Source organism: Lissotriton helveticus, chromosome 11 (genome assembly GCF_964261635.1).
Source record: "Lissotriton helveticus chromosome 11, aLisHel1.1, whole genome shotgun sequence".
Classification (NCBI taxonomy): domain Eukaryota; kingdom Metazoa; phylum Chordata; class Amphibia; order Caudata; family Salamandridae; genus Lissotriton; species Lissotriton helveticus.
The window spans coordinates 704138857-704161670 of record NC_136072.1 but is presented as its reverse complement, the minus strand read 5'-3'; the positions used below and the strand labels follow the sequence as shown (position 1 = coordinate 704161670).

Sequence of the window (22814 nt, the reverse complement as noted above, 5' to 3'; positions counted from 1 at the left end):
AAATAAGTGGGTGATTGGTCCATAAAAAGTTTTGAGTTGAGCATTGGGGACCGCGGCGGACGGAAAGAGCGTCCGTCGCTTTTCCGCCCCGGTCGCCTTGCGGCCGTGGCGGAAAAGGTTTAATATGGTGGCGGTGTCTATTAGACGGTGCAGAGCAGGAATATCGTCAGAGAAATATCGTCTGACATAAATATCCCTGCAGAACTATCGAAATGAAGAAATATCGATAACAAAAATATAGTTTGACCAGAATATCGACAGACAGGTAAGTAATATCGATAACAATAATATAGTTGTAATAAATGTCGTTTACAAAAATATAGTTTACAAAAATATCGATTTTTTAATAATGTCATGTATTTTAGTGTTTTTAATGGGAATTGTTTTTCATTTAATATATGTTTTTGAATTTTAATAGTTATTAATGTACATTATGTTGAATTTTGTGTTATTAGCTCCATAGCGGGTTGTGGGTTTATAGGGGAATAGGGTGGGAAGTAATTTAAATATATAAAATTAATTGATTAATTAATGTGTTAATTTAATATTTATTTGTTAATTCATTTCAATTAGTCAATTATTAATAATTATGTTAATTAATTAATTATATTAATTAATTATGTTAATTGTTTAATTAATTTTAGGTGTATGTAGTGGAGTTTATATGTGTAAATGGTGTGAAGTAATTAATAAATTGTTATTGATCGATTATTAAATACTTTATAAATTAATTACCATTAATTAATTAGTAATTATTAATTGTAAATGTGTAATTAAATTTAGGTTTGTGTTGTGGTGTTTATAAGTGTATATGGTGTGAAATCTGTCAATTAAATAATTAATTAATTATTTTAAAAAATAATTTAATTATCAATAATTAATTAGTAAATATTAAATGTAATTGCGTAATTATTTTTAGGTTTGTGGTGGATATTATAGTGTTAAATAATGTGTAAATATATATTTTTTTAATTATCTTTGTTAATAATAAAATATTTAAATGTACATATTAATTATGTTTATATTGGAAATTAAATTTAATAAAAAATGTGATTTTTTTTTATTGTTTTGGGTTCCAGCACTTTCCCTACTGTTGTACCCTGTGGAGTGGGAATAGTAATTTTCACCCCTACGCTATCCAACGCTTTCCCTACTGTTGCACTCTCTGGAGTGGGAATAGTAATTTTTACCCCTATGCTATCCAACGCTTTCCCTACTGTTGCACCCTCTGGAGTGGGAATAGTAATTTTTACCCCTACGCTATCCAACGCTTTCCCTACTGTTGCACCCTTTGGAGTGAGAATAGTAATTTTTACCCCTACGCTATCCAATTCTTTCCCTACTGTTGCACCCTCTGGAGTGGGAATAGTAATTTTTACTCCTACGCTATCCAACGCTTTCCCTACTGTTGCACCCTCTGGAGTGGGAATAGTAATTTTTACCCCTACGCTATCCAGCGCTTTCCCTACTGTTGCACCCTTTGGAGTGGGAATAGTAATTTTTACCTCTACGCTATCCAGCGCTTTCCCTACTGTTGCACTCACTGGAGTTGGAATAGTAATTTTTAACCCTACGCTATCCAACCCTTTCCCTACTGTTGCACTCTCTGGAGTGGGAATAGTAATTTTTACCCCTACGCTATCCAACGCTTTCCCTACTGTTGCACCCTTTGGAGTGGAAATAGTAATTTTTACAGCTACGCTATCCAATGCTTTCCCTACTGTTGCACCCTCTGGAGTGGGAATAGTAATTTTTACCCCTACGCTATCCAACACTTTCCCTATTGTTGCACCCTTTGGAGTGGAAATAGTAATTTTTACCCCTAAGCTATCCAATGCTTTCCCTACTGTTGCACCCTCGGGAGTGGGAATAGTAATTTTTACCTCTACGCTATCCAGCGCTTTCCCTACTGTTGCACCCTTTGGAGTGGGAATAGTAATTTTTACCCCTACGCTATCCAGCGCTTTCCCTACTGTTGCACCCTCTGGTGTGGGAATAGTAATTTTTACCCCTACGCTATCCAGCGCTTTCCCTACTGTTGCACCCTTTGGAGTGGGAATGTTTTAACTACTAATGTTTTAATTTTGTTATTAAATGTATGTATTATTATTTTTAAATACTTTCATGTGTTAATTAAATATAGAAAATGTTATTTAATTCAAAATGTTTTATATATGTTTTTATTTTATTTTTATATAATTATTAAAGTTTATTAATTAAATAAAGGTAATAATAAAATGTATTTAAGAAAATATATGTATATGTACACATTTATTAAGTTTATAATGTTTATTTGTTATAAATAGTTAAAATATAAATGTAATGTTATTTATTTTGTTAATAATATTAATAATATTTAATTATTTAATTTAAGTTATAATATTTTTTTTAAAGTCGATATTTTTCACATCTATATTTATGAGTCAATATTATTGTACTTACCTGTTTAAGTATAGGGAGTCGATATTTTTGTAATCGATATTTTTACATCTATATTTTTGTAAACTATATTTTTGTAATCGATATTTAAACATGGAACCCTATTAGACACCGCCAGCCATATTATCATTAGCGCGATTATTTCCAAAAGTTGGTGATAGGGGATAGCGATGTTAGCGACTGTTTCCAGTCGCTAACATCTTGGCACGCCCACTTTGCATGTCATTAGCGATAATTATCGCTGACATGCAAAGTGGGCCCCTAAATGCCCACTATCGCCTATTAGCTGTCGCTATATGATGTTAGCGACAGCTAGGTAATAGGGCGATAAAATTATCGCCGCTTTAGCGGGAAAAATTCACGCTAAAGCGGCGATAAGGCCCTTGGTAATATGCCCCTACATCCCTTTGTCATTTAGACGCTGTGGAGTAACAAGGGTGCCATGGGCTATGATGTAAGCATTGAAAAATGGACCCTCTGCTTCCGGCTGAGTAGTAAAAGACAGCCTGAATTGGAATGCAAGTCCCTCGGACACTGCACCTGTTGCAACAACAGTGATTGCTCTGCCTTGGATTAGGCTATGGCAGCTGTGCCACATATTCATCCTTTAAACTGATGCTCCACCAATGAGAGCGAAGTAACAGGACCTAAAGATGGAGCTCGAAAATGTTCCGAGTCAGCTGTATTTCCTTGCTCCTTCTGAGCAGTGACTGCAGACGGTGTTGACAGCAGTGGTAATGCTCTTCTGCATTTGTCTTTGGTATTGTTGACAGACCATAAACACATCCAAGGAGGCACAGGCCCCACTTTACTTTTTAATGTGTATCAACTCCCCCTTTAAAAAAATATGTAACTTCAAGTATGAAGGGGCACAAACTACTAAAAAAAAGCTGAAAAGAGACTCTTTCAAAGTTATGTTTTTTTTCGTTCACAGGTTTAAACCCCTCCTACAGCAATAAGTGACATCAACACACAGTTAAAGCTAGTACTTAATTTCTGTGGGTGTTTTCAGTTTGGGGACACTGACACTCATTTTTTCGATCCGCACTAAGGGCATATTTACAAGAAAGTGGCAGAGTGCGGGTTAGCTCCAAAATTGCTAACGTCAAGCTCCATCACTTTGGAAACTCAGCAATGCGCCGTATTTACAATAATAGGGCGCACACTTGTGTTTCTTCCTGACCTGGTGCTAAATTCAGGTACCTAGCACCAATGCAGGCACCCTTGCACAATAGTGCAAGGGTGCCTTCGTTGAGGGAATTATTGTTTATGCTTAGTAAGGTGTCCCTTCCTGCACATACTCAATCCAGAATGGCAATTTGCAACTCCTATGTGTCCTGCATTGTACAGCACACATTAAAGTTGCACATCATAATTTTTAGGGCTCGGGCCTGCGTTACAGTGCGCAGCACTGTCGCGCCGCGAGATCCCTTTTGTATGGGGTACTGAAAGCTGCCCACACGCTTGTGCGTGTGAGCAGTTTTCCGCGGCTGCCATTGGCTTTCACATGCTTTTTTAAAAAAAAGACAGCACGCAATTGAGCAAAGGCGGGCGCATGTCCTGCCTTTTCTCCGCTCATTCCCGTCGGTGGCCAGCACGTGCAGCAGCACGCGTTCTCTTTGCTGCCACGCTCCCTAGCCCCCGCTCCTCTGTGGTGCGCGCGCACCACTGGTTCATTCAAGCCCGAGAGACACCCGTTCATTATACTTGGGAATTCACATGCACCATGTCATCTTTTTTCATTGCATTTTTTCACGACACCCCCAGGCGGGGAACATCCTTTACAACGCAACTTTTACCACGCAGTGCCTTTATAGCGCAACTTTTACAACGCAAACCATTACAACGCATTGCGCTGGGGGGCGCTCTAGGATAGGGAATAGGTTTAATGTACTATCCAACACCTTCCCTACTATCCACGGGGACTGGAGTTGGAATAGTAAATTAAACAATTCACTATCCAGCGCCCCAAAGCACTATGCGTTGTAAAGGCATGCGTTGTAAAAACCGCGTTGTAAAGGCATGCGATGTAAAAGCTTGCATTGTAATGTCATACATCCCCACCAGGCTCTCTTCTATCGTTCACTTGTTTGTATTGTGTGAGCACCGTCTTTTGTAGAGACATGGCATAATAGATGTTGCCACCTTTTGACAAATGCTTTAAATAGAGCACACGACGTAGAGCATTTTGTGGGGGTGGGGCAGTTCTTGGATACATCATTCTATTTGTATACTAAGCACGTAGGTATTCTAGATGTGATAGACAGTATTGTACAGTGAAGGAGGATGCTGGTAGGAACAAAGTGGCTCTTCAGTATGCGTGCACACACAGCAATGCTACAGAGCATTGAAACAAATCTTTTGCTAGAAAAGAGAAGTGCAGTCCCTCCATGCGGGTACATGGAGTCCTACAGTACCCTTTGAAGTGTGCTGATTGCAGAGGGTCATCATTGCAGGGGCGGTAGACTCAACACAGGGGTATGTTGGCAGTGCGCTGGTGCATACAAATAGAGCATCTCCCCCAACTCATGCTGTAAATGTATTTATTGAGAGTTCCCAAAGAGCAGAACGTAAACACGTGTGTGCTAGATTTTCACCAAATTTTGAAAGTGACAGATTGCACATTTTTAAAGCAGAATGCAATGTTTTTGTTCACTTACGAGGCAGATTCATCCAAAAACGCAGCAAAATCTGTTTGGCAGGCTGACCAGAAAAATGGCCTATTGCTTTGCCATAACACTGGAAACCACTCTTCTTCTGACAGCCCCGTCTCTCATGTCTGCAAAAGAGTTTGGGGAGCCCTAGGATGTACATTGTTTGTTTGGCACATTGTGATTGTTTGAGGATAGCCAATCAGAATTTTGTTCTCAGTCCTAAATTAGCGAAACAACATCACAGAAAAGGCAGATTTGCCCTGAGATTCCATCCACGACTGTTGTAGCGCTTTTCTTCTTGCAAATTCCGGGTGCATCAAAATTGACAACTGAACTGAGGCTAGTCAGCAGATCAATTCATTTAAATAAAGTGAAGCACCTTAGACTCCACTAGGAGGACAGAGTGGTTACGTTTTCAAACCGTAACAGTTTATTAAAGGTTAAAAGTTTTTACTAATCCAAATCAACGAATCAGTATCAATAAATGAATGCATTTAGTAATTATGAAGTTCAAATCAGTCAAATTCAGATACTTGAGAGGATAAATTGGTACAAATCAGTTCTCCCATAAGAGGAGCACACTACTCTGCTCTAAGTTGTCTGAAAGTGGACAAAAGCATGTCTGCAATATGGATGATCTGCATTATACTCTACACTAGTGTAAATCACCCAGTTCTAACATTAGATACGCCTGCAAATGGTTTCCATAAAACTCTCCAATCCAGTTAAGGCACACAGAAATAATCTAAGCGCCTTATTCTCTCAAGAGCATTCACAATAAGGCTTCGCTAAACGTCCTTCAACCATACAATTATCTGCAACATAACAAAATACATCCGACCAGCCTATACTCTGCAGGTGCACTGTATTAGCTTGTTAATACATTCCATAGTGATCACGTAAAAGAAAACATTTTCCTCAAGAAAGAAACAAGCATTTGCAATGCAATAGGTCTCGCATTTGCGAGAGTTTGAGCTACTGGCATTGTAAATGACAATGCCTTTTATCTATGTGTTTTGAAAACCTGCAATCAGTGCATAAGCACACACTTTGTACTTATAGTAGTAGTTGCTTACGAGAAGCAAGGCTGTCAGTAACTGTGCCTGTTTTACTGCCAGATGTGCATTTCGTAAGCAAGGACTATAAGTACAAAGTGCATATTTACACGCGTTTGCAGGCTTTCAAAATACATAAATAAAAGGCCTTGTCATTTACAATGCCAATAGCTCAAATGCGAGACCTATTGCATTAAAAATGCTTGTTTAAATGGTTGTTTATGTCCAGGAAGGGACACCTTCCAGCACATAATAAGCAATCATTCATGGCAGTTTGCTGTTTCTATGTGTGCTGCACAATGGAGCACACATAGAAACAAAAACAAGGAGAAATAAAGCATTTCGCCTCATTTCACCATGTTAAGATAAGGTTTTCTTTGGTCTTAATTTTGGCGCTGCCTCCTATTTACGCCACCCTTGTAAATACGGGGCAGCCTCAAAATCAATGGGTGTTGCGGATGAATGCCCACAACAACACGCATTACCCACCCTTTTCACTAGCAATAAACTGGGGGTGTTAAGCCACGTTAAGTGGCTTAAAGCCGGCTTGTAAATAAGGCGAAACCCCTATCGCCACAGGTACTTCGCAAAAAGTGGCGATCCTCTGATGATAGAGGCCTGTAAATATGCCCCTAATTTTTATCATCACACTCAACACCGCCAGGCTCACCAGATTCAATGATGACTAGGTGCCCGCTATGGCCAGTCCGGCCCTGACAGCAAGACCTCCAGTCACCATTTACATTTCCAAATGGAAAACAATGTTTTTTAAAGCAGCCTGTTTCGATGTAAGGGACAGATGCTGCATTACAAAAATGTTTCCCATATGAGAAGACATTAGGGGAGCAGGCAGTAGGGCTCAAGGCAATTTCCTGCTTCCCTAGAAGATATGATTGCCACACAGGAAGCTGTTCCATGTGGACAGCTTCCCCTTTGTAAATCAGTTACCACCCCAACCCTAGGTAAGGTAATTGATCAATGGTTTGCCCCTGTAATTGTGGTCCAAAACCATTGCTACATGTTTTTGTTTTTAATAGGAGGGTAACAACGCTTTCCTGTCCCTACTATTTGCAATTTGGAAATGGACGAAAGAACTCTGGTGCGAGTTGTAACGAATATTTTGATTTGTTAAAAGGCTGGGTACATTGTTAATAACCTTTATGTGGTCACCTAAGATGTGAGTTTGCGAATCACAGGGCCTGTGAACTCAAAACGGCTTTGTCTTTCTTTCACTTACAGCCTTATTCATCAACGGGCCGTTTTGCGAGCCCCTAATAGCGATTCATAGCGAATCGCTATTAAGGACTCGCAAAACGGTATTCATGTAGGAATTGCTAAATAAATAGCGATTCCTACACATTCCTTATTTGCGAGTAGCAAATTGCTAATCGCAAATAAGGAATAACTCCCCATTCATTCCTATGGGCCAAAAGGCTACACACCAGCTTGAGCCATGGTATGATTTGCTATTTAAGAATTTGCATTTAAGGGGTGCTACAGGGTGTCCTTTGGACACCCCTGGCACCCTTTAAATCGCTATCTTATTTGCGATTAGCTAATTGCTAATCGCAAATAAGGAATACTCCCCATTCATTCCTATGGGCCTTATGGCCCATAGGAATGAATGGGGAGTATTCCTTATTTGCGATTAGCAATTAGCTAATCGCAAATAAGATAGCGATTTAAAGGGTGCCAGGGGTGTCCAAAGGACACCCTGTAGCACCCCTTAAATGCAAATTGAAACAGGTGTTGCGCACACACATGTCCAAAGGACATGTGTGTGTGCAACATGCAACTTAGAAAAATGCTTTTAAAAGCATTTTTCTAAGTTTTTGTTATTTACCGAGAGGTCTGACCTCTCGGTAAATAGCGGCCCAAAATTGCATTTTCTCAATTTTAAAATGCTTCATGAATTGCATTTAAGGAATCTCAAATAGAGATTCCTTAAATTCAATTCTTCGCAAATGTGCGAATTCTTAAATAGCAAATTTTGCATTTGGGATGATGAATCCCAAATGCAAAAATTGCACTCGCAAAAGGCAAGATTCTGATAATCTTGCCCTTTGCAAGTGCAATTTAGCTTGATGAATCAGGCGGTTAGTGCCTTAATTTTGCTGTATGTCTCAAAAGCTGAAAGGACTCATTTCCTTTTCCACAGCTGAGGTACATAACCACATAATTTACTGCATTATGTACTTGCTCTTAATTTGGTACTGGTGACCGGCAAGAGGAGAAAAAAAGTCACAAACGTGGTGGCTACAAGCAGGAAGCTATATTTGGGGATTTGGTACAAGGTCAGATATCCTATTAACTGTATGACATCTAATCAGCCTGGGAGTTATGAACACATTGATTTCTACACATTTGTTAGTCTGACAAATCACTTGATGGCCCTCCGTCCATTTGCCAATGGACAGCAAGTTTCAGTTTCATCAGAAAAGTCAGGGATACTTCTTTGAGCACCCAGCCTCGGTCGGGTGCCTGTTTGAGTGTTGCCTGAAGAGTCAAATGTGTGCCAAGGTACAATTTAATATATTGTGTACCACAGAACAAAACGCATGAACTCACTGGGGTGTTTTGGTGATCCGATAGAGAAGGGACACATTCAACTAAGGTGGTATTAAACAACAGCTGCTTGAATATTTTGTGAAAATAGAGGACATGGATTCAGATGTCCCAATGACGGAATTTTCATAGAGCAATCTCTAGCAGATATTTGTATCTGTGAGAAGTTGTAAATGTACAACAGAGTGCTTCACATAAGAGCAAGTTGCCAGCTACAGGTTGCATGAGACGAACGGCATAATGTTGTGAATCATAATAACAGCCAGAGAATACATGTTAGAAGTGACATGAGGTTAAACAGAATACTGTTAACATGTTTCAGACCACATGAGGGAATACTAGAGAAATTATGTAGAATGAGTAACCACAAATACATATATAGGGCTGCGTCTTCCTCAATAAATGGCCGATGGCCTGCACTTCTTTCTGTCAATGGTAAGTGTGAGCAAGCATCCCACCAAAGATGGCTGCCTATAGATATGACAAGTATTTGTGCAAGAGGAGATCTGGAATGCACCACACCAGATTCAAAGTCCAGTCTTTATTCATACCATGGCTCAAGCTGGTGTGTAGCATAGAAAATTTAAAGTCTAGATTTGAAAAGCAAGGGCACAGACCCATTTAGGAATTGGAAAATAACACAACAGAGGATTAATTGTTTGATAACAGATTGTGTGTGGTTCCACAGAAGACGACGGTTGAGAGTTAGCAGCTCCTCATTGCCTTTGTGCCTTCTCTCTTTGCAGGCATTACCACAGTATGGAGGTGTTTACGCACTACGATCTACTGAGCCTTAATGGGACTAAGGTTGCTGAAGGACACAAAGCCAGTTTCTGCTTGGAAGACAGTGAATGCGAAGCAGGTAATTGCACTGCAGGCTTTTGTATGTCAAGTGCCTCCTTCATTTATAGAAAAACAGAGCAAATATCGAATTCTGATAGATCCGCTTTTACTCCTTTGGGAACTCGCCTTGCCATAATATTCTGGAACAAAGGGTAGTCTAAAGATAAAGCAACTGGCAATAACGTTATTGCTTGCATTCAAGTTCCAATCTTTCAAGGAAACTACATAATTGTTTTGTGCCTTAGTTACTCAAATATAAATTAGTCCTGATTACAGGGAGCCTTCCATTTATCAGAGAAAGTATTGTGAATTAATTATACTTTTTTGTATAGTTTTTTTCCCCATTAGTTATACCCCTAGGATAGCAGAGTAATCTTATCCGTGTCATAGTCCATTGGCCTACTTGAGGTTGGGTGGCAATCTACTTCCCAGCAAGAAAGTGTTTAACATATTGGAATCGATAAGTAGCAATGAAAAATTACATCTCTAGACCTTTCAGAACCCTTCTTTTCTGGAGTTCATTGTGTGTTTGAAGATGCCTAAAATCTCTATCAAATCTAATATAAGTGCTACTCCGCAAACCTACTTAATCTTGTAACAAAGTGTTGATGTCAAACATTAGTTCCTCATACTGCCATACAGCAATCCAGATTTGCTACTGTGATCAGAAACCTCTAAGAAACTAAAAAAAGAGTAGGCATGTGACAAAAGTGAGATGGTAGAAATGAATAAGGCCACAACAAGTCATACATTAAATTAAACAACCTGAGGGCAACGCCGAAGCCTCGGATTTGAAACTCTTAAACGACACAAATGGAATAGACTCGCAGATAGTCATAACACATAAAAAACGGACCCCCTCCACACAGGATGACCTGAAATTATATCTTCAACCGGAATACGTTTCTCAGGGTAAATGGGACATTCTAAATCGCAGCAACATTCTAAATCGCAGCAACATATTAAACATACATTAAATTACTATTTCACCAAACTCATGGTCACGGGTCTCCTATGTATGATTTTTTTATCACCACAAACAAAATGCAATCAACGTATGATTTAAAAGGGGAATGTCTAGCAAACATTATTTAGAGCCACAAGCTGGGTACAGCAGAAATGCCTGTGACCAGTACTTTTTCCCTGTTGGAAGACTCCGTACATGCTTTTCATGCCTTTCATGCATCTATTTCCCTATTATTTGATCACGTTAGTATATTGTACTTTTAGTCTTTCTAGTGATGTAGGTTGATATCATCATCAGTGTATGTAATGAGTTGCATAAAAAAGCCAAACATAATTGGTAATGGTGGTAATTTAGAGGACAGTGGCACCACAACACAAATTCAAGGATGTACCATGCACATTCTTTGTATTTCCACCATCTCATTTAGAGGTGGAGGAAGCACGTTTTCCACTGGCGGAGATTCTGCAGACTCCAGCATTGGAAACTCCTTCATAGTGGGCCAAGGACCACCATCTTCATGGTAGCAGAAGGTTGGAGCAAGCAATGCTCCTTTCATCTGCATGGTGGTCCCAGAAGGTTAAAAATGAGCAATGTCCCTGGCCCCCTGAGAGAATACTCCCAATGGGTCGGAGATTTGGAGATATAGAGTTGTTAACTCAGATTTGCTGTGATTTTTGTCTGGGTTGCATCACTTTTGTGGTACAGCCACGACACAAAGTCCTTTTTGCCACTTACAAAGCCATGCAATGTCAGTTTGCAGTGCGATACTTTGCAATAGTTATACATTACATGCAGCATCCATAGAAAGAGGAATATGACTCTAAGGATTATTTTTGAGCTGGATGGTATATATTGCTGTACAAAAACAATTCTGTCCATAGGGCAGGCAACATTGCCCAAGGTGCAAGGAGGCCGGCGTTGGCGCTCGGTAACCCCAAGTGCATCAGCGCAGGTAGAAAGGGGAATAGCGCCATGTGTTAGTAGATATGGTGCTGTTCAGCTCTCTCCCATTCATGCAACGCTGTGCAGCAACTTTGCTTGCTGCCCTCCATTGCGTGAAATGTTAGTAAATATGCCCCTTCTTCTTTTTCAAAAATGAAGAACATCATTGTACATTTTCATCGAAAATGCATCCACGGAGTCAGTGAAACCGAAAAGGTCTGCGGCTTCAAAACTTGATTTGGATGGCAAGCTGCAGCTGAAATTGTTGACGCTGTCTCTTTGACTTCCCGGCAGTTTGGCAACCAGCCACCAAACAATATATAGCCGCCAATAACTGGCACCCTGCATTTCTTCTTAAATGTACTACACAAAATAGCTTGCTCAGTTTTCCACATCGTATCTGAATAACTACTATCTGCTTTCATTTCAGTAGTATAATTTACAACAAGGGGTGGCGAGGGACAGAGTCTCTGAATTAAACACCGTTTTTTAGCTCATTGCACCATCCCAGTTTCAAAACCTGGCTGTATGCAAATTAGTCTGTTCCTGTCCCAGTGCATGATGGGAACAGGGCAAACCAAACTACAAAAGCCAATTCTTACTCAGATGTGAGTCCCTTGATCATTGCACCATCAGGATTCAAGCAAGCCGGGCCGAAGACGCCTGAAATGGCAGAAACCGGTCCCCGGAAGCTTGTTTCCTTCCCAGTGTAAGAATTGGCTTTTGTAGTCTGGTCTGCCCTGTTCCCATGATGCACTGGGCCAGGGACAGACTAATTTGCATACAGCCAGGTTCTGAAACTGGGATGGTGCAATGAGCTAAAAAACGGTGTTGGATCTAGCCCTGATCTCTTGACTGGGTGAGAGTACTCTGCTTAATTCAGAGACTCTGTCCATCACCACCCCTTGTTGTAAATAATTTTGTCCACCCTAAGTGTGGATGGGCATACTCAGATGTGAGTCCCTTGCTCATTGCACCATCAGGATTCAAGCAAGCCGGGCCGAAGACGCCTGAAATGGCAGAAACCGGTCCCCGGAAGCTTGTTTCCTTCCCAGTGTAAGAATTGGCTTTTGTAGTCTGGTCTGCCCTGTTCCCATGATGCACTGGGCCAGGGACAGACTAATTTGCATACAGCCAGGTTCTGAAACTGGGATGGTGCAATGAGCTAAAAAACGGTGTTGGATCTAGCCCTGATCTCTTGACTGGGTGAGAGTACTCTGCTTAATTCAGAGACTCTGTCCATCACCACCCCTTGTTGTAAATAATTTTGTCCACCCTAAGTGTGGAAGGGTATACTCAGATGTGAGTCCCTTGCTCATTGCACCATCAGGATTCAAGCAAGCCGGGCCGAAGACGCCTGAAATGGCAGAAACCGGTCCCCGGAAGCTTGTTTCCTTCCCAGTGTAAGAATTGGCTTTTGTAGTCTGGTCTGCCCTGTTCCCATGATGCACTGGGCCAGGGACAGACTAATTTGCATACAGCCAGGTTCTGAAACTGGGATGGTGCAATGAGCTAAAAAACGGTGTTGGATCTAGCCCTGATCTCTTGACTGGGTGAGAGTACTCTGCTTAATTCAGAGACTCTGTCCATCACCACCCCTTGTTGTAAATAATTTTGTCCACCCTAAGTGTGGATGGGTATACTCAGATGTGAGTCCCTTGCTCATTGCACCATCAGGATTCAGCAAGCCGGGCCGAAGACGCCTGAAATGACAGAAACCGGTCCCCGGAAGCTTGTTTCCTTCCCAGTGTAAGAATTGGCTTTTGTAGTCTGGTCTGCCCTGTTCCCATGATGCACTGGGCCAGGGACAGACTCATTTGCATACAGCCAGGTTCTGAAACTGGGATGGTGCAATGAGCTAAAAAACGGTGTTGGATCTAGCCCTGATCTCTTGACTGGGTGAGAGTACTCTGCTTAATTCAGAGACTCTGTCCATCACCACCCCTTGTTGTAAATAATTTTGTCCACCCTAAGTGTGGAAGGGTATACTCAGATGTGAGTCCCTTGCTCATTGCACCATCAGGATTCAAGCAAGCCGGGCCGAAGACGCCTGAAATGGCAGAAACCGGTCCCCGGAAGCTTGTTGCCTTCCCAGTGTAAGAATTGGCTTTTGTAGTCTGGTCTGCCCTGTTCCCATGATGCACTGGGCCAGGGACAGACTAATTTGCATACAGCCAGGTTCTGAAACTGGGATGGTGCAATGAGCTAAAAAACGGTGTTGGATCTAGCCCTGATCTCTTGACTGGGTGAGAGTACTCTGCTTAATTCAGAGACTCTGTCCATCACCACCCCTTGTTGTAAATAATTTTGTCCACCCTAAGTGTGGAAGGGCATACTCAGATGTGAGTCCCTTGCTCATTGCACCATCAGGATTCAAGCAAGCCGGGCCGAAGACGCCTGAAATGGCAGAAACCGGTCCCCGGAAGCTTGTTTCCTTCCCAGTGTAAGAATTGGCTTTTGTAGTCTGGTCTGCCCTGTTCCCATGATGCACTGGGCCAGGGACAGACTAATTTGCATACAGCCAGGTTCTGAAACTGGGATGGTGCAATGAGCTAAAAAACGGTGTTGGATCTAGCCCTGATCTCTTGACTGGGTGAGAGTACTCTGCTTAATTCAGAGACTCTGTCCATCACCACCCCTTGTTGTAAATAATTTTGTCCACCCTAAGTGTGGAAGGGTATACTCAGATGTGAGTCCCTTGCTCATTGCACCATCAGGATTCAAGCAAGCCGGGCCGAAGACGCCTGAAATGGCAGAAACCGGTCCCCGGAAGCTTGTTTCCTTCCCAGTGTAAGAATTGGCTTTTGTAGTCTGGTCTGCCCTGTTCCCATGATGCACTGGGCCAGGGACAGACTAATTTGCATACAGCCAGGTTCTGAAACTGGGATGGTGCAATGAGCTAAAAACGGTGTTGGATCTAGCCCTGATCTCTTGACTGGGTGAGAGTACTCTGCTTAATTCAGAGACTCTGTCTATCACCACCCCTTGTTGTAAATAATTTTGTCCACCCTAAGTGTGGGTGGGTATACTCAGATGTGAGTAACTTGCTCATTGCACCATCAGGATTCAAGCAAGCCGGGCCGAAGACGCCTGAAATGGCAGAAACCGGTCCCCGGAAGCTTGTTTCCTTCCCAGTGTAAGAATTGGCTTTTGTAGTCTGGTCTGCCCTGTTCCCATGATGCACTGGGCCAGGGACAGACTAATTTGCATACAGCCAGGTTCTGAAACTGGGATGGTGCAATGAGCTAAAAAACGGTGTTGGATCTAGCCCTGATCTCTTGACTGGGTGAGAGTACTCTGCTTAATTCAGAGACTCTGTCCATCACCACCCCTTGTTGTAAATAATTTTGTCCACCCTAAGTGTGGAAGGGTATACTCAGATGTGAGTCCCTTGCTCATTGCACCATCAGGATTCAAGCAAGCCGGGCCGAAGACGCCTGAAATGGCAGAAACCGGTCCCCGGAAGCTTGTTTCCTTCCCAGTGTAAGAATTGGCTTTTGTAGTCTGGTCTGCCCTGTTCCCATGATGCACTGGGCCAGGGACAGACTAATTTGCATACAGCCAGGTTCTGAAACTGGGATGGTGCAATGAGCTAAAAAACGGTGTTGGATCTAGCCCTGATCTCTTGACTGGGTGAGAGTACTCTGCTTAATTCAGAGACTCTGTCCATCACCACCCCTTGTTGTAAATAATTTTGTCCACCCTAAGTGTGGAAGGGTATACTCAGATGTGAGTCCCTTGCTCATTGCACCATCAGGATTCAAGCAAGCCGGGCCGAAGACGCCTGAAATGGCAGAAACCGGTCCCCGGAAGCTTGTTTCCTTCCCAGTGTAAGAATTGGCTTTTGTAGTCTGGTCTGCCCTGTTCCCATGATGCACTGGGCCAGGGACAGACTAATTTGCATACAGCCAGGTTCTGAAACTGGGGTGGTGCAATGAGCTAAAAAACGGTGTTGGATCTAGCCCTGATCTCTTGACTGGGTGAGAGTACTCTGCTTAATTCAGAGACTCTGTCCATCACCGCCCCTTGTTGTAAATAATTTTGTCCACCCTAAGTGTGGAAGGGTATACTCAGATGTGAGTCCCTTGCTCATTGCACCATCAGGATTCAAGCAAGCCGGGCCGAAGACGCCTGAAATGGCAGAAACCGGTCCCCGGAAGCTTGTTTCCTTCCCAGTGTAAGAATTGGCTTTTGTAGTCTGGTCTGCCCTGTTCCCATGATGCACTGGGCCAGGGACAGACTAATTTGCATAGAGCCAGGTTCTGAAACTGGGATGGTGCAATGAGCTAAAAAACGGTGTTGGATCTAGCCCTGATCTCTTGACTGGGTGAGAGTACTCTGCTTAATTCAGAGACTCTGTCCATCACCACCCCTTGTTGTAAATAATTATGTCCACCCTAAGTGTGGAAGGGTATACTCAGATGTGAGTCCCTTGCTCATTGCACCATCAGGATTCAAGCAAGCCGGGCCGAAGACGCCTGAAATGGCAGAAACCGGTCCCCGGAAGCTTGTTGCCTTCCCAGTGTAAGAATTGGCTTTTGTAGTCTGGTCTGCCCTGTTCCCATGATGCACTGGGCCAGGGACAGACTAATTTGCATACAGCCAGGTTCTGAAACTGGGATGGTGCAATGAGCTAAAAAACGGTGTTGGATCTAGCCCTGATCTCTTGACTGGGTGAGAGTACTCTGCTTAATTCAGAGACTCTGTCCATCACCACCCCTTGTTGTAAATAATTTTGTCCACCCTAAGTGTGGAAGGGCATACTCAGATGTGAGTCCCTTGCTCATTGCACCATCAGGATTCAAGCAAGCCGGGCCGAAGACGCCTGAAATGGCAGAAACCGGTCCCCGGAAGCTTGTTTCCTTCCCAGTGTAAGAATTGGCTTTTGTAGTCTGGTCTGCCCTGTTCCCATGATGCACTGGGCCAGGGACAGACTAATTTGCATACAGCCAGGTTCTGAAACTGGGATGGTGCAATGAGCTAAAAAACGGTGTTGGATCTAGCCCTGATCTCTTGACTGGGTGAGAGTACTCTGCTTAATTCAGAGACTCTGTCCATCACCACCCCTTGTTGTAAATAATTTTGTCCACCCTAAGTGTGGAAGGGTATACTCAGATGTGAGTCCCTTGCTCATTGCACCATCAGGATTCAAGCAAGCCGGGCCGAAGACGCCTGAAATGGCAGAAACCGGTCCCCGGAAGCTTGTTTCCTTCCCAGTGTAAGAATTGGCTTTTGTAGTCTGGTCTGCCCTGTTCCCATGATGCACTGGGCCAGGGACAGACTAATTTGCATACAGCCAGGTTCTGAAACTGGGATGGTGCAATGAGCTAAAAAACGGTGTTGGATCTAGCCCTGATCTCTTGACTGGGTGAGAGTACTCTGCTTAATTCAGAGACTCTGTCCATCACCACCCCTTGTTGTAAATAATTTTGTCCACCCTAAGTGTGGATGGGTATACTCAGATGTGAGTAACTTGCTCATTGCACCATCAGGATTCAAGCAAGCCGGGCCGAAGACGCCTGAAATGGCAGAAACCGGTCCCCGGAAGCTTGTTTCCTTCCCAGTGTAAGAATTGGCTTTTGTAGTCTGGTCTGCCCTGTTCCCATGATGCACTGGGCCAGGGACAGACTAATTTGCATACAGCCAGGTTCTGAAACTGGGATGGTGCAATGAGCTAAAAAACGGTGTTGGATCTAGCCCTGATCTCTTGACTGGGTGAGAGTACTCTGCTTAATTCAGAGACTCTGTCCATCACCACCCCTTGTTGTAAATAATTTTGTCCACCCTAAGTGTGGAAGGGTATACTCAGATGTGAGTCCCTTGCTCATTGCACCATCAGGATTCAAGCAAGCCGGGCCGAAGACGCCTGAAATGGCAGAAACCGGTCCCCGGAAGCTTGTTTCCTTCCCAGTGTAAGAATTGGCTTTTGTAGTCTGGTCTGCCCTGTTCCCATGATGCACTGGGCCAGGGACAGACTAATTTGCATACAGCCAGGTTCTGAAACTGGGATGGTGCAATGAGCTAAAAAACGGTGTTGGATCTAGCCCTGATCTCTTGACTGGGTGAGAGTACTCTGCTTAATTCAGAGACTCTGTCCATCACCACCCCTTGTTGTAAATAATTTTGTCCACCCTAAGTGTGGAAGGGTATACTCAGATGTGAGTCCCTTGCTCATTGCACCATCAGGATTCAAGCAAGCCGGGCCGAAGACGCCTGAAATGGCAGAAACCGGTCCCCGGAAGCTTGTTTCCTTCCCAGTGTAAGAATTGGCTTTTGTAGTCTGGTCTGCCCTGTTCCCATGATGCACTGGGCCAGGGACAGACTAATTTGCATACAGCCAGGTTCTGAAACTGGGGTGGTGCAATGAGCTAAAAAACGGTGTTGGATCTAGCCCTGATCTCTTGACTGGGTGAGAGTACTCTGCTTAATTCAGAGACTCTGTCCATCACCGCCCCTTGTTGTAAATAATTTTGTCCACCCTAAGTGTGGAAGGGTATACTCAGATGTGAGTCCCTTGCTCATTGCACCATCAGGATTCAAGCAAGCCGGGCCGAAGACGCCTGAAATGGCAGAAACCGGTCCCCGGAAGCTTGTTTCCTTCCCAGTGTAAGAATTGGCTTTTGTAGTCTGGTCTGCCCTGTTCCCATGATGCACTGGGCCAGGGACAGACTAATTTGCATAGAGCCAGGTTCTGAAACTGGGATGGTGCAATGAGCTAAAAAACGGTGTTGGATCTAGCCCTGATCTCTTGACTGGGTGAGAGTACTCTACTTAATTCAGAGACTCTGTCCATCACCACCCCTTGTTGTAAATTAGTCATTTCAGTAGTGGCATACCTTCAAGAGGAGAAAAGTGTCTGACAAGTTACAACAAAGATACAACAAATGTTCTGCTTTCCGAATTTTTTTTAAAGGTTCTGCTTTATTTTGGAAAATGCTTTACATCTTTCCGAAAAGGCACCTCTTTTGTAGCGCATAACTCTTTATACAGGACATTGTGAACTACCTGTGCTGCTGGTGTGTGCAGCTCAAGAACTGAAAGGTATTTCTTTAGGATCACAATTCCTCCTTTCAGTAGATGGAGATAACCCCTCTGGGACACGTACTAGGTCACAGGTTCCAGTCCAGGTCACGCCCACCTTGATTTATAGGCATCGCCACCTGGATCTGTGTAGGGAGTGTGGACTCCAACCAGTTTCCATTAGCTGACATCACTAGAATTCCATGTTTTGCTATTATTTTTAAAGGAGTGCTGTACACTGTTGACCGACATTCTCAAAACCTTTTTGTTTTTGTGACACACCCATAAAAATACGAAGAGGGCGCAAATCAGGTTATTCCACTTGCATCACGGTTGGAAGAGACATCATTGTAATATGCACTATATAAATGCAATCAGTTATGCATAAATATTTTGGGCGAGTAAATCGGTTTCCAGTGTCGTGAAACGGGCGGTGGTAGTGAGGTGACCTAGGAATTTGTTCAGATCGACACATATACTTGTTTTAGGGTATTGCAACTATCCCCCAAACCATTTTCACCCTGCCACCAACAAATCAGAGAATTCACTCCCCTCAAGGGAAGGAGTAAATCCCTTCTCCAGGGTGGGGACGGGGACGTAACGCTTCCCCAAAACGGTTGCTGTGTACGGGGAGCGTTTTTTTGCAAGGTTGAAAATAATTTCCTGGTAAAAAAAGACCTAAAAAGTTGGCGTTGGAAGTTCATTTGAGCACATAGTAAATCTGTTCTGACACATTTCCACTACCTTTGATTTTCCTCTTCTGTGGATATGACGAGGTACCTTGTCAGTTACTCATTAATGCCACGTCGTCGTATTCAATCGCCACAAAAAGCCTATCATTAATTGTGATTGTTTTTGATCACCGGTCAGGCTGGAGCGATATCCCTGGGTGGGATGTCACTCTGTTTGATCATAAATGGCCCGGTGTTTCCCTACTCAGTTTTCGTGATTTACCAGGCAGTAAACTCACGAGTTTTTGACTGAAACAACAACCAAGTTATGTGGCAAATGAATCTTCCCTTTCCCATTCCATACTCTTTCAGTCACTCTTTCTCCCGCCCCCCAAACCCCCCTCCCCCCACCACCCCAACCCCCCCTCCCCCCACCACCCCAACCCCCCTCCCCCCTCCACCCCTTTCCTTTGCCTCAAGGGAAGCCCTGCTCCTATTTTCCACCTGCTCTGGGCAAATGATAAATGGGAAAGTCAAACATCTCCAGTTAGGTAATACTATGTAGAATGGATGTATGACGGTACGACGCGTACCGTCACAACGCGTTCCTTTACAACGCGTCCCTTACAACGCAAGTCGTTATCACGACTTGCGTTGGGGGCGCGGATTTAGAATAGTATAATTTACTATTCTAACACCAGTCCCCGTGGACACTAGGGAAGGTGTTGGAATAGTAAATATACTATTTTTAATCCTGTGGCGCCCTCCAGCGCAAGTCGTGGTTACGACTTGCGTTGTAACGGATGCGTTCTAAAAGCCACCCAGAGTAAAATCTGCGTGGTAAAGGATGTTTCCCATGTAGAATTCCACATGGTAGTTCAGAGTCAGCAGTTATTCCCCATTCTGATTTATCTAGCATGTAGTAGGTGGGAGTCCATGCGGAGATACCAGCTGACAGTGGTAACTATGGCCACAGGGATCTCTGTATGGAATTCTGCCTAACTTGTGAACAGAACCTTGGTGAACAATCGATCAATCATTCGTGCTTGCGCCATGCAACAGAAAGGACAGGTAGTTTTATGAAATACTTACTACTTGGCTCGCAACAATTGTTGTGGCTGTGAACATAAAGTGGGCTATTAAAGACGACTATTATTGTTATGTTAAAAGATAACTCCTAACAAATGGAGGGCCTGGGCAATAGACAGGGCCACTGGAATTATGCAGCGTCGGAAGGTCAAATTAGGCTCCAACTGTTGACTAAATTATGCGGCAATAAAAGGCAAATTATGCTACATAATGCAGCACATTTTCTGATAATAATACTTCATTATTTTGTCATTTTTACTCATGATAACTTTGTCCGGTCATAGATTTTAACTCATTAGTACCTGTTTAAAAACCAAATGCAGCAATTAGCAATTCTGCAGATTATGCAGCAGATTATGGATTATGTGGCAAATGCAGCAAAGCCATAATTATGCAGGAAAATGCAGTGGCCGCAGAATCACATAGTTGCAGTGGCCTGGCGATACAAGACCTGAGTACAATGCCTGTGGTTTAGAAATGTACCCTTGTGATGAACAGGTATAACTGTTCCGGATGACGTTGGCTGCTCTTAAAACAATATTTCTCATCACCTGCAAAAAAACTGAGTTTGTGATTAAGTTACAACCAGCACAGAAGACGGCCACCTCTTTACACTTACTCCCTTGCCCCGATTCCTTCCCTGCAGCCATCTTGTCTGAGTGTTGGAACGCTGCTCTGCATTCTCCTTGTATCAGCTGTTGCCTGTCTAGTTTCAACAGGCTCAAGCATACCATATGTACATTTTTCTGGTGTAAGGTTTCTCTTCTCCTAGGGTAAGTAGCACACACATAATTCTCACTTTCACGAGCATGTATACTTATGTGTATAATGCGAAATACCCACATTCGTGCATGCACACAAATGATTTCATGCTTGTACTGTGGTTATTAATTGTAAGATTGTGGCTGAGTACTGATAAAGCTACTAAGAAATTATTTCAGGAAATAAGGCGACGTTTAAAAGGCAATGCCACACAAGTGCGACTGGATCACCGCTCTATAATTGCTATAAAAGCTGAATTTCTGCATTTTTAACAGAGCATTATGTGAACAGAGAATTATGGTTCTTAACTAGAGGTGGAAACTCCCATCGTTAACATTCATTCTTGTATTGTGTGGGTGGGGTATATTTCCTTACATTAAACATTAACTTCGTTTAATATGCTTTCACCATTATTTTATGTTAAATACTTACTGGACAGAATGGCATTTATATATTTTTTATGTATCTGTTTTGCAAATCGCTAGCTTTTTACACTTAGTAGCACTGTATAAAAGTAAAAGGATTGATTTCTTATCCCCATCTCCTAGATCCGTGATCAAATGCGCAGGGGCGTAGCTTGGTCAGTAAGTTTGGGGTGGGGGGTGAGCTTTTGATTTCCCAACAATCTGGCAGGCATATGATATAATCCTGAAATGCATCATATGACAAGCAGGGTGCATGAGGGCCTAAGTGGCAGTGAAAAGGGAGAGGAATGCAGATTTGAAGGAGGAGTACTAAGAGAGAAAACAGAATATTTTGTAAAAATAACCAATATCTATGAGGACTTCCTTTCAAAACCGAAAGGGAGAGAGTGTGTGTGCGTTATTGTCTGTGTATGTAAACATTCCTGGTGAAATCCGGCAGACATCTCATCATACCTGGCTGAAAGCATCTGCACCCAACTAACTATTTAACAGAAAATACATTAGATGGGGGCTGTAACACCCCCCACCCAGGGGCGGCTGGTGACATTTGGTGAAAGTGGTAGAGCGTAAATACTGCACTGTGGCGAGCGCGCGCAGCGAGCGAGGCCCAACCACCTATGGGGGATTCGGGGGTTCTCCCACGAGAACATTTTGAAAATAGAGTGGGCAAATTGTGCATTCTTAAGCACCCTGGACTCACACAGGCACACTGCTCACCCTGCGCTTACACAGACATCACCAATCCTGCACTGTCACAGACATCACTCACCCTGGACTCACACAGGCACACTGCTCACCCTGCGCTCACACAGACATCACCGACCCTGTACTGTCACAGACATCACTCACACAGGCACACTGCTGACCCTGCGCTCACACAGACATCACTCACCCAGGACTCACACATGCACACTGCTCACCCTATACTCACACAGACATCACTCACCCAGGACTCACACAGGCACACTGCTCACCCTATACTCACACAGACATCACTCACCCTGGACTCACACTGCTGCAACTCCACTCCACTCCTGTTTGTGAGGCCTGTCTGCATGAAACGCTGGAGCCAGTAGGTTTCCATATTGAAAACATAATGCAATGCCCCATAGAAGCGACAGTAGCAAAACTCTACTAAAGCACTGCCGCATGACAAAATGAACAATGCACACATTCTGAACTGAAAACTGGCTAGCCCATCAATATACATACAACTGTGATGAGCAAAAAACACGGAGCATGTATATGTTTCACTTTTTAACAATCATTGTTGCTTAGATTTAGGTGACCGTTTTGACCAATAATTGGTAATTGTCTGTCCACGGTTACACAACGTTGTGTTTCATCTATCCCTTAAAGAGAATAATATTCATAATGTGTAT

General features: G+C 43.1%; 1 protein-coding gene across 1 annotated transcript in view; it reads left to right on the top strand.

The window, feature by feature from the left end:
• Positions 1-22814, top strand: part of LOXL2 (lysyl oxidase like 2) — a 443363-nt gene that overhangs the window by 359744 nt on the left and 60805 nt on the right. Inside the window, exon 11 of the mRNA XM_078666555.1 lies at positions 9460-9575. Coding sequence (XP_078522681.1) covers positions 9460-9575 — 116 coding nt within the window. The remainder of the gene's footprint in view (positions 1-9459; positions 9576-22814) is intronic.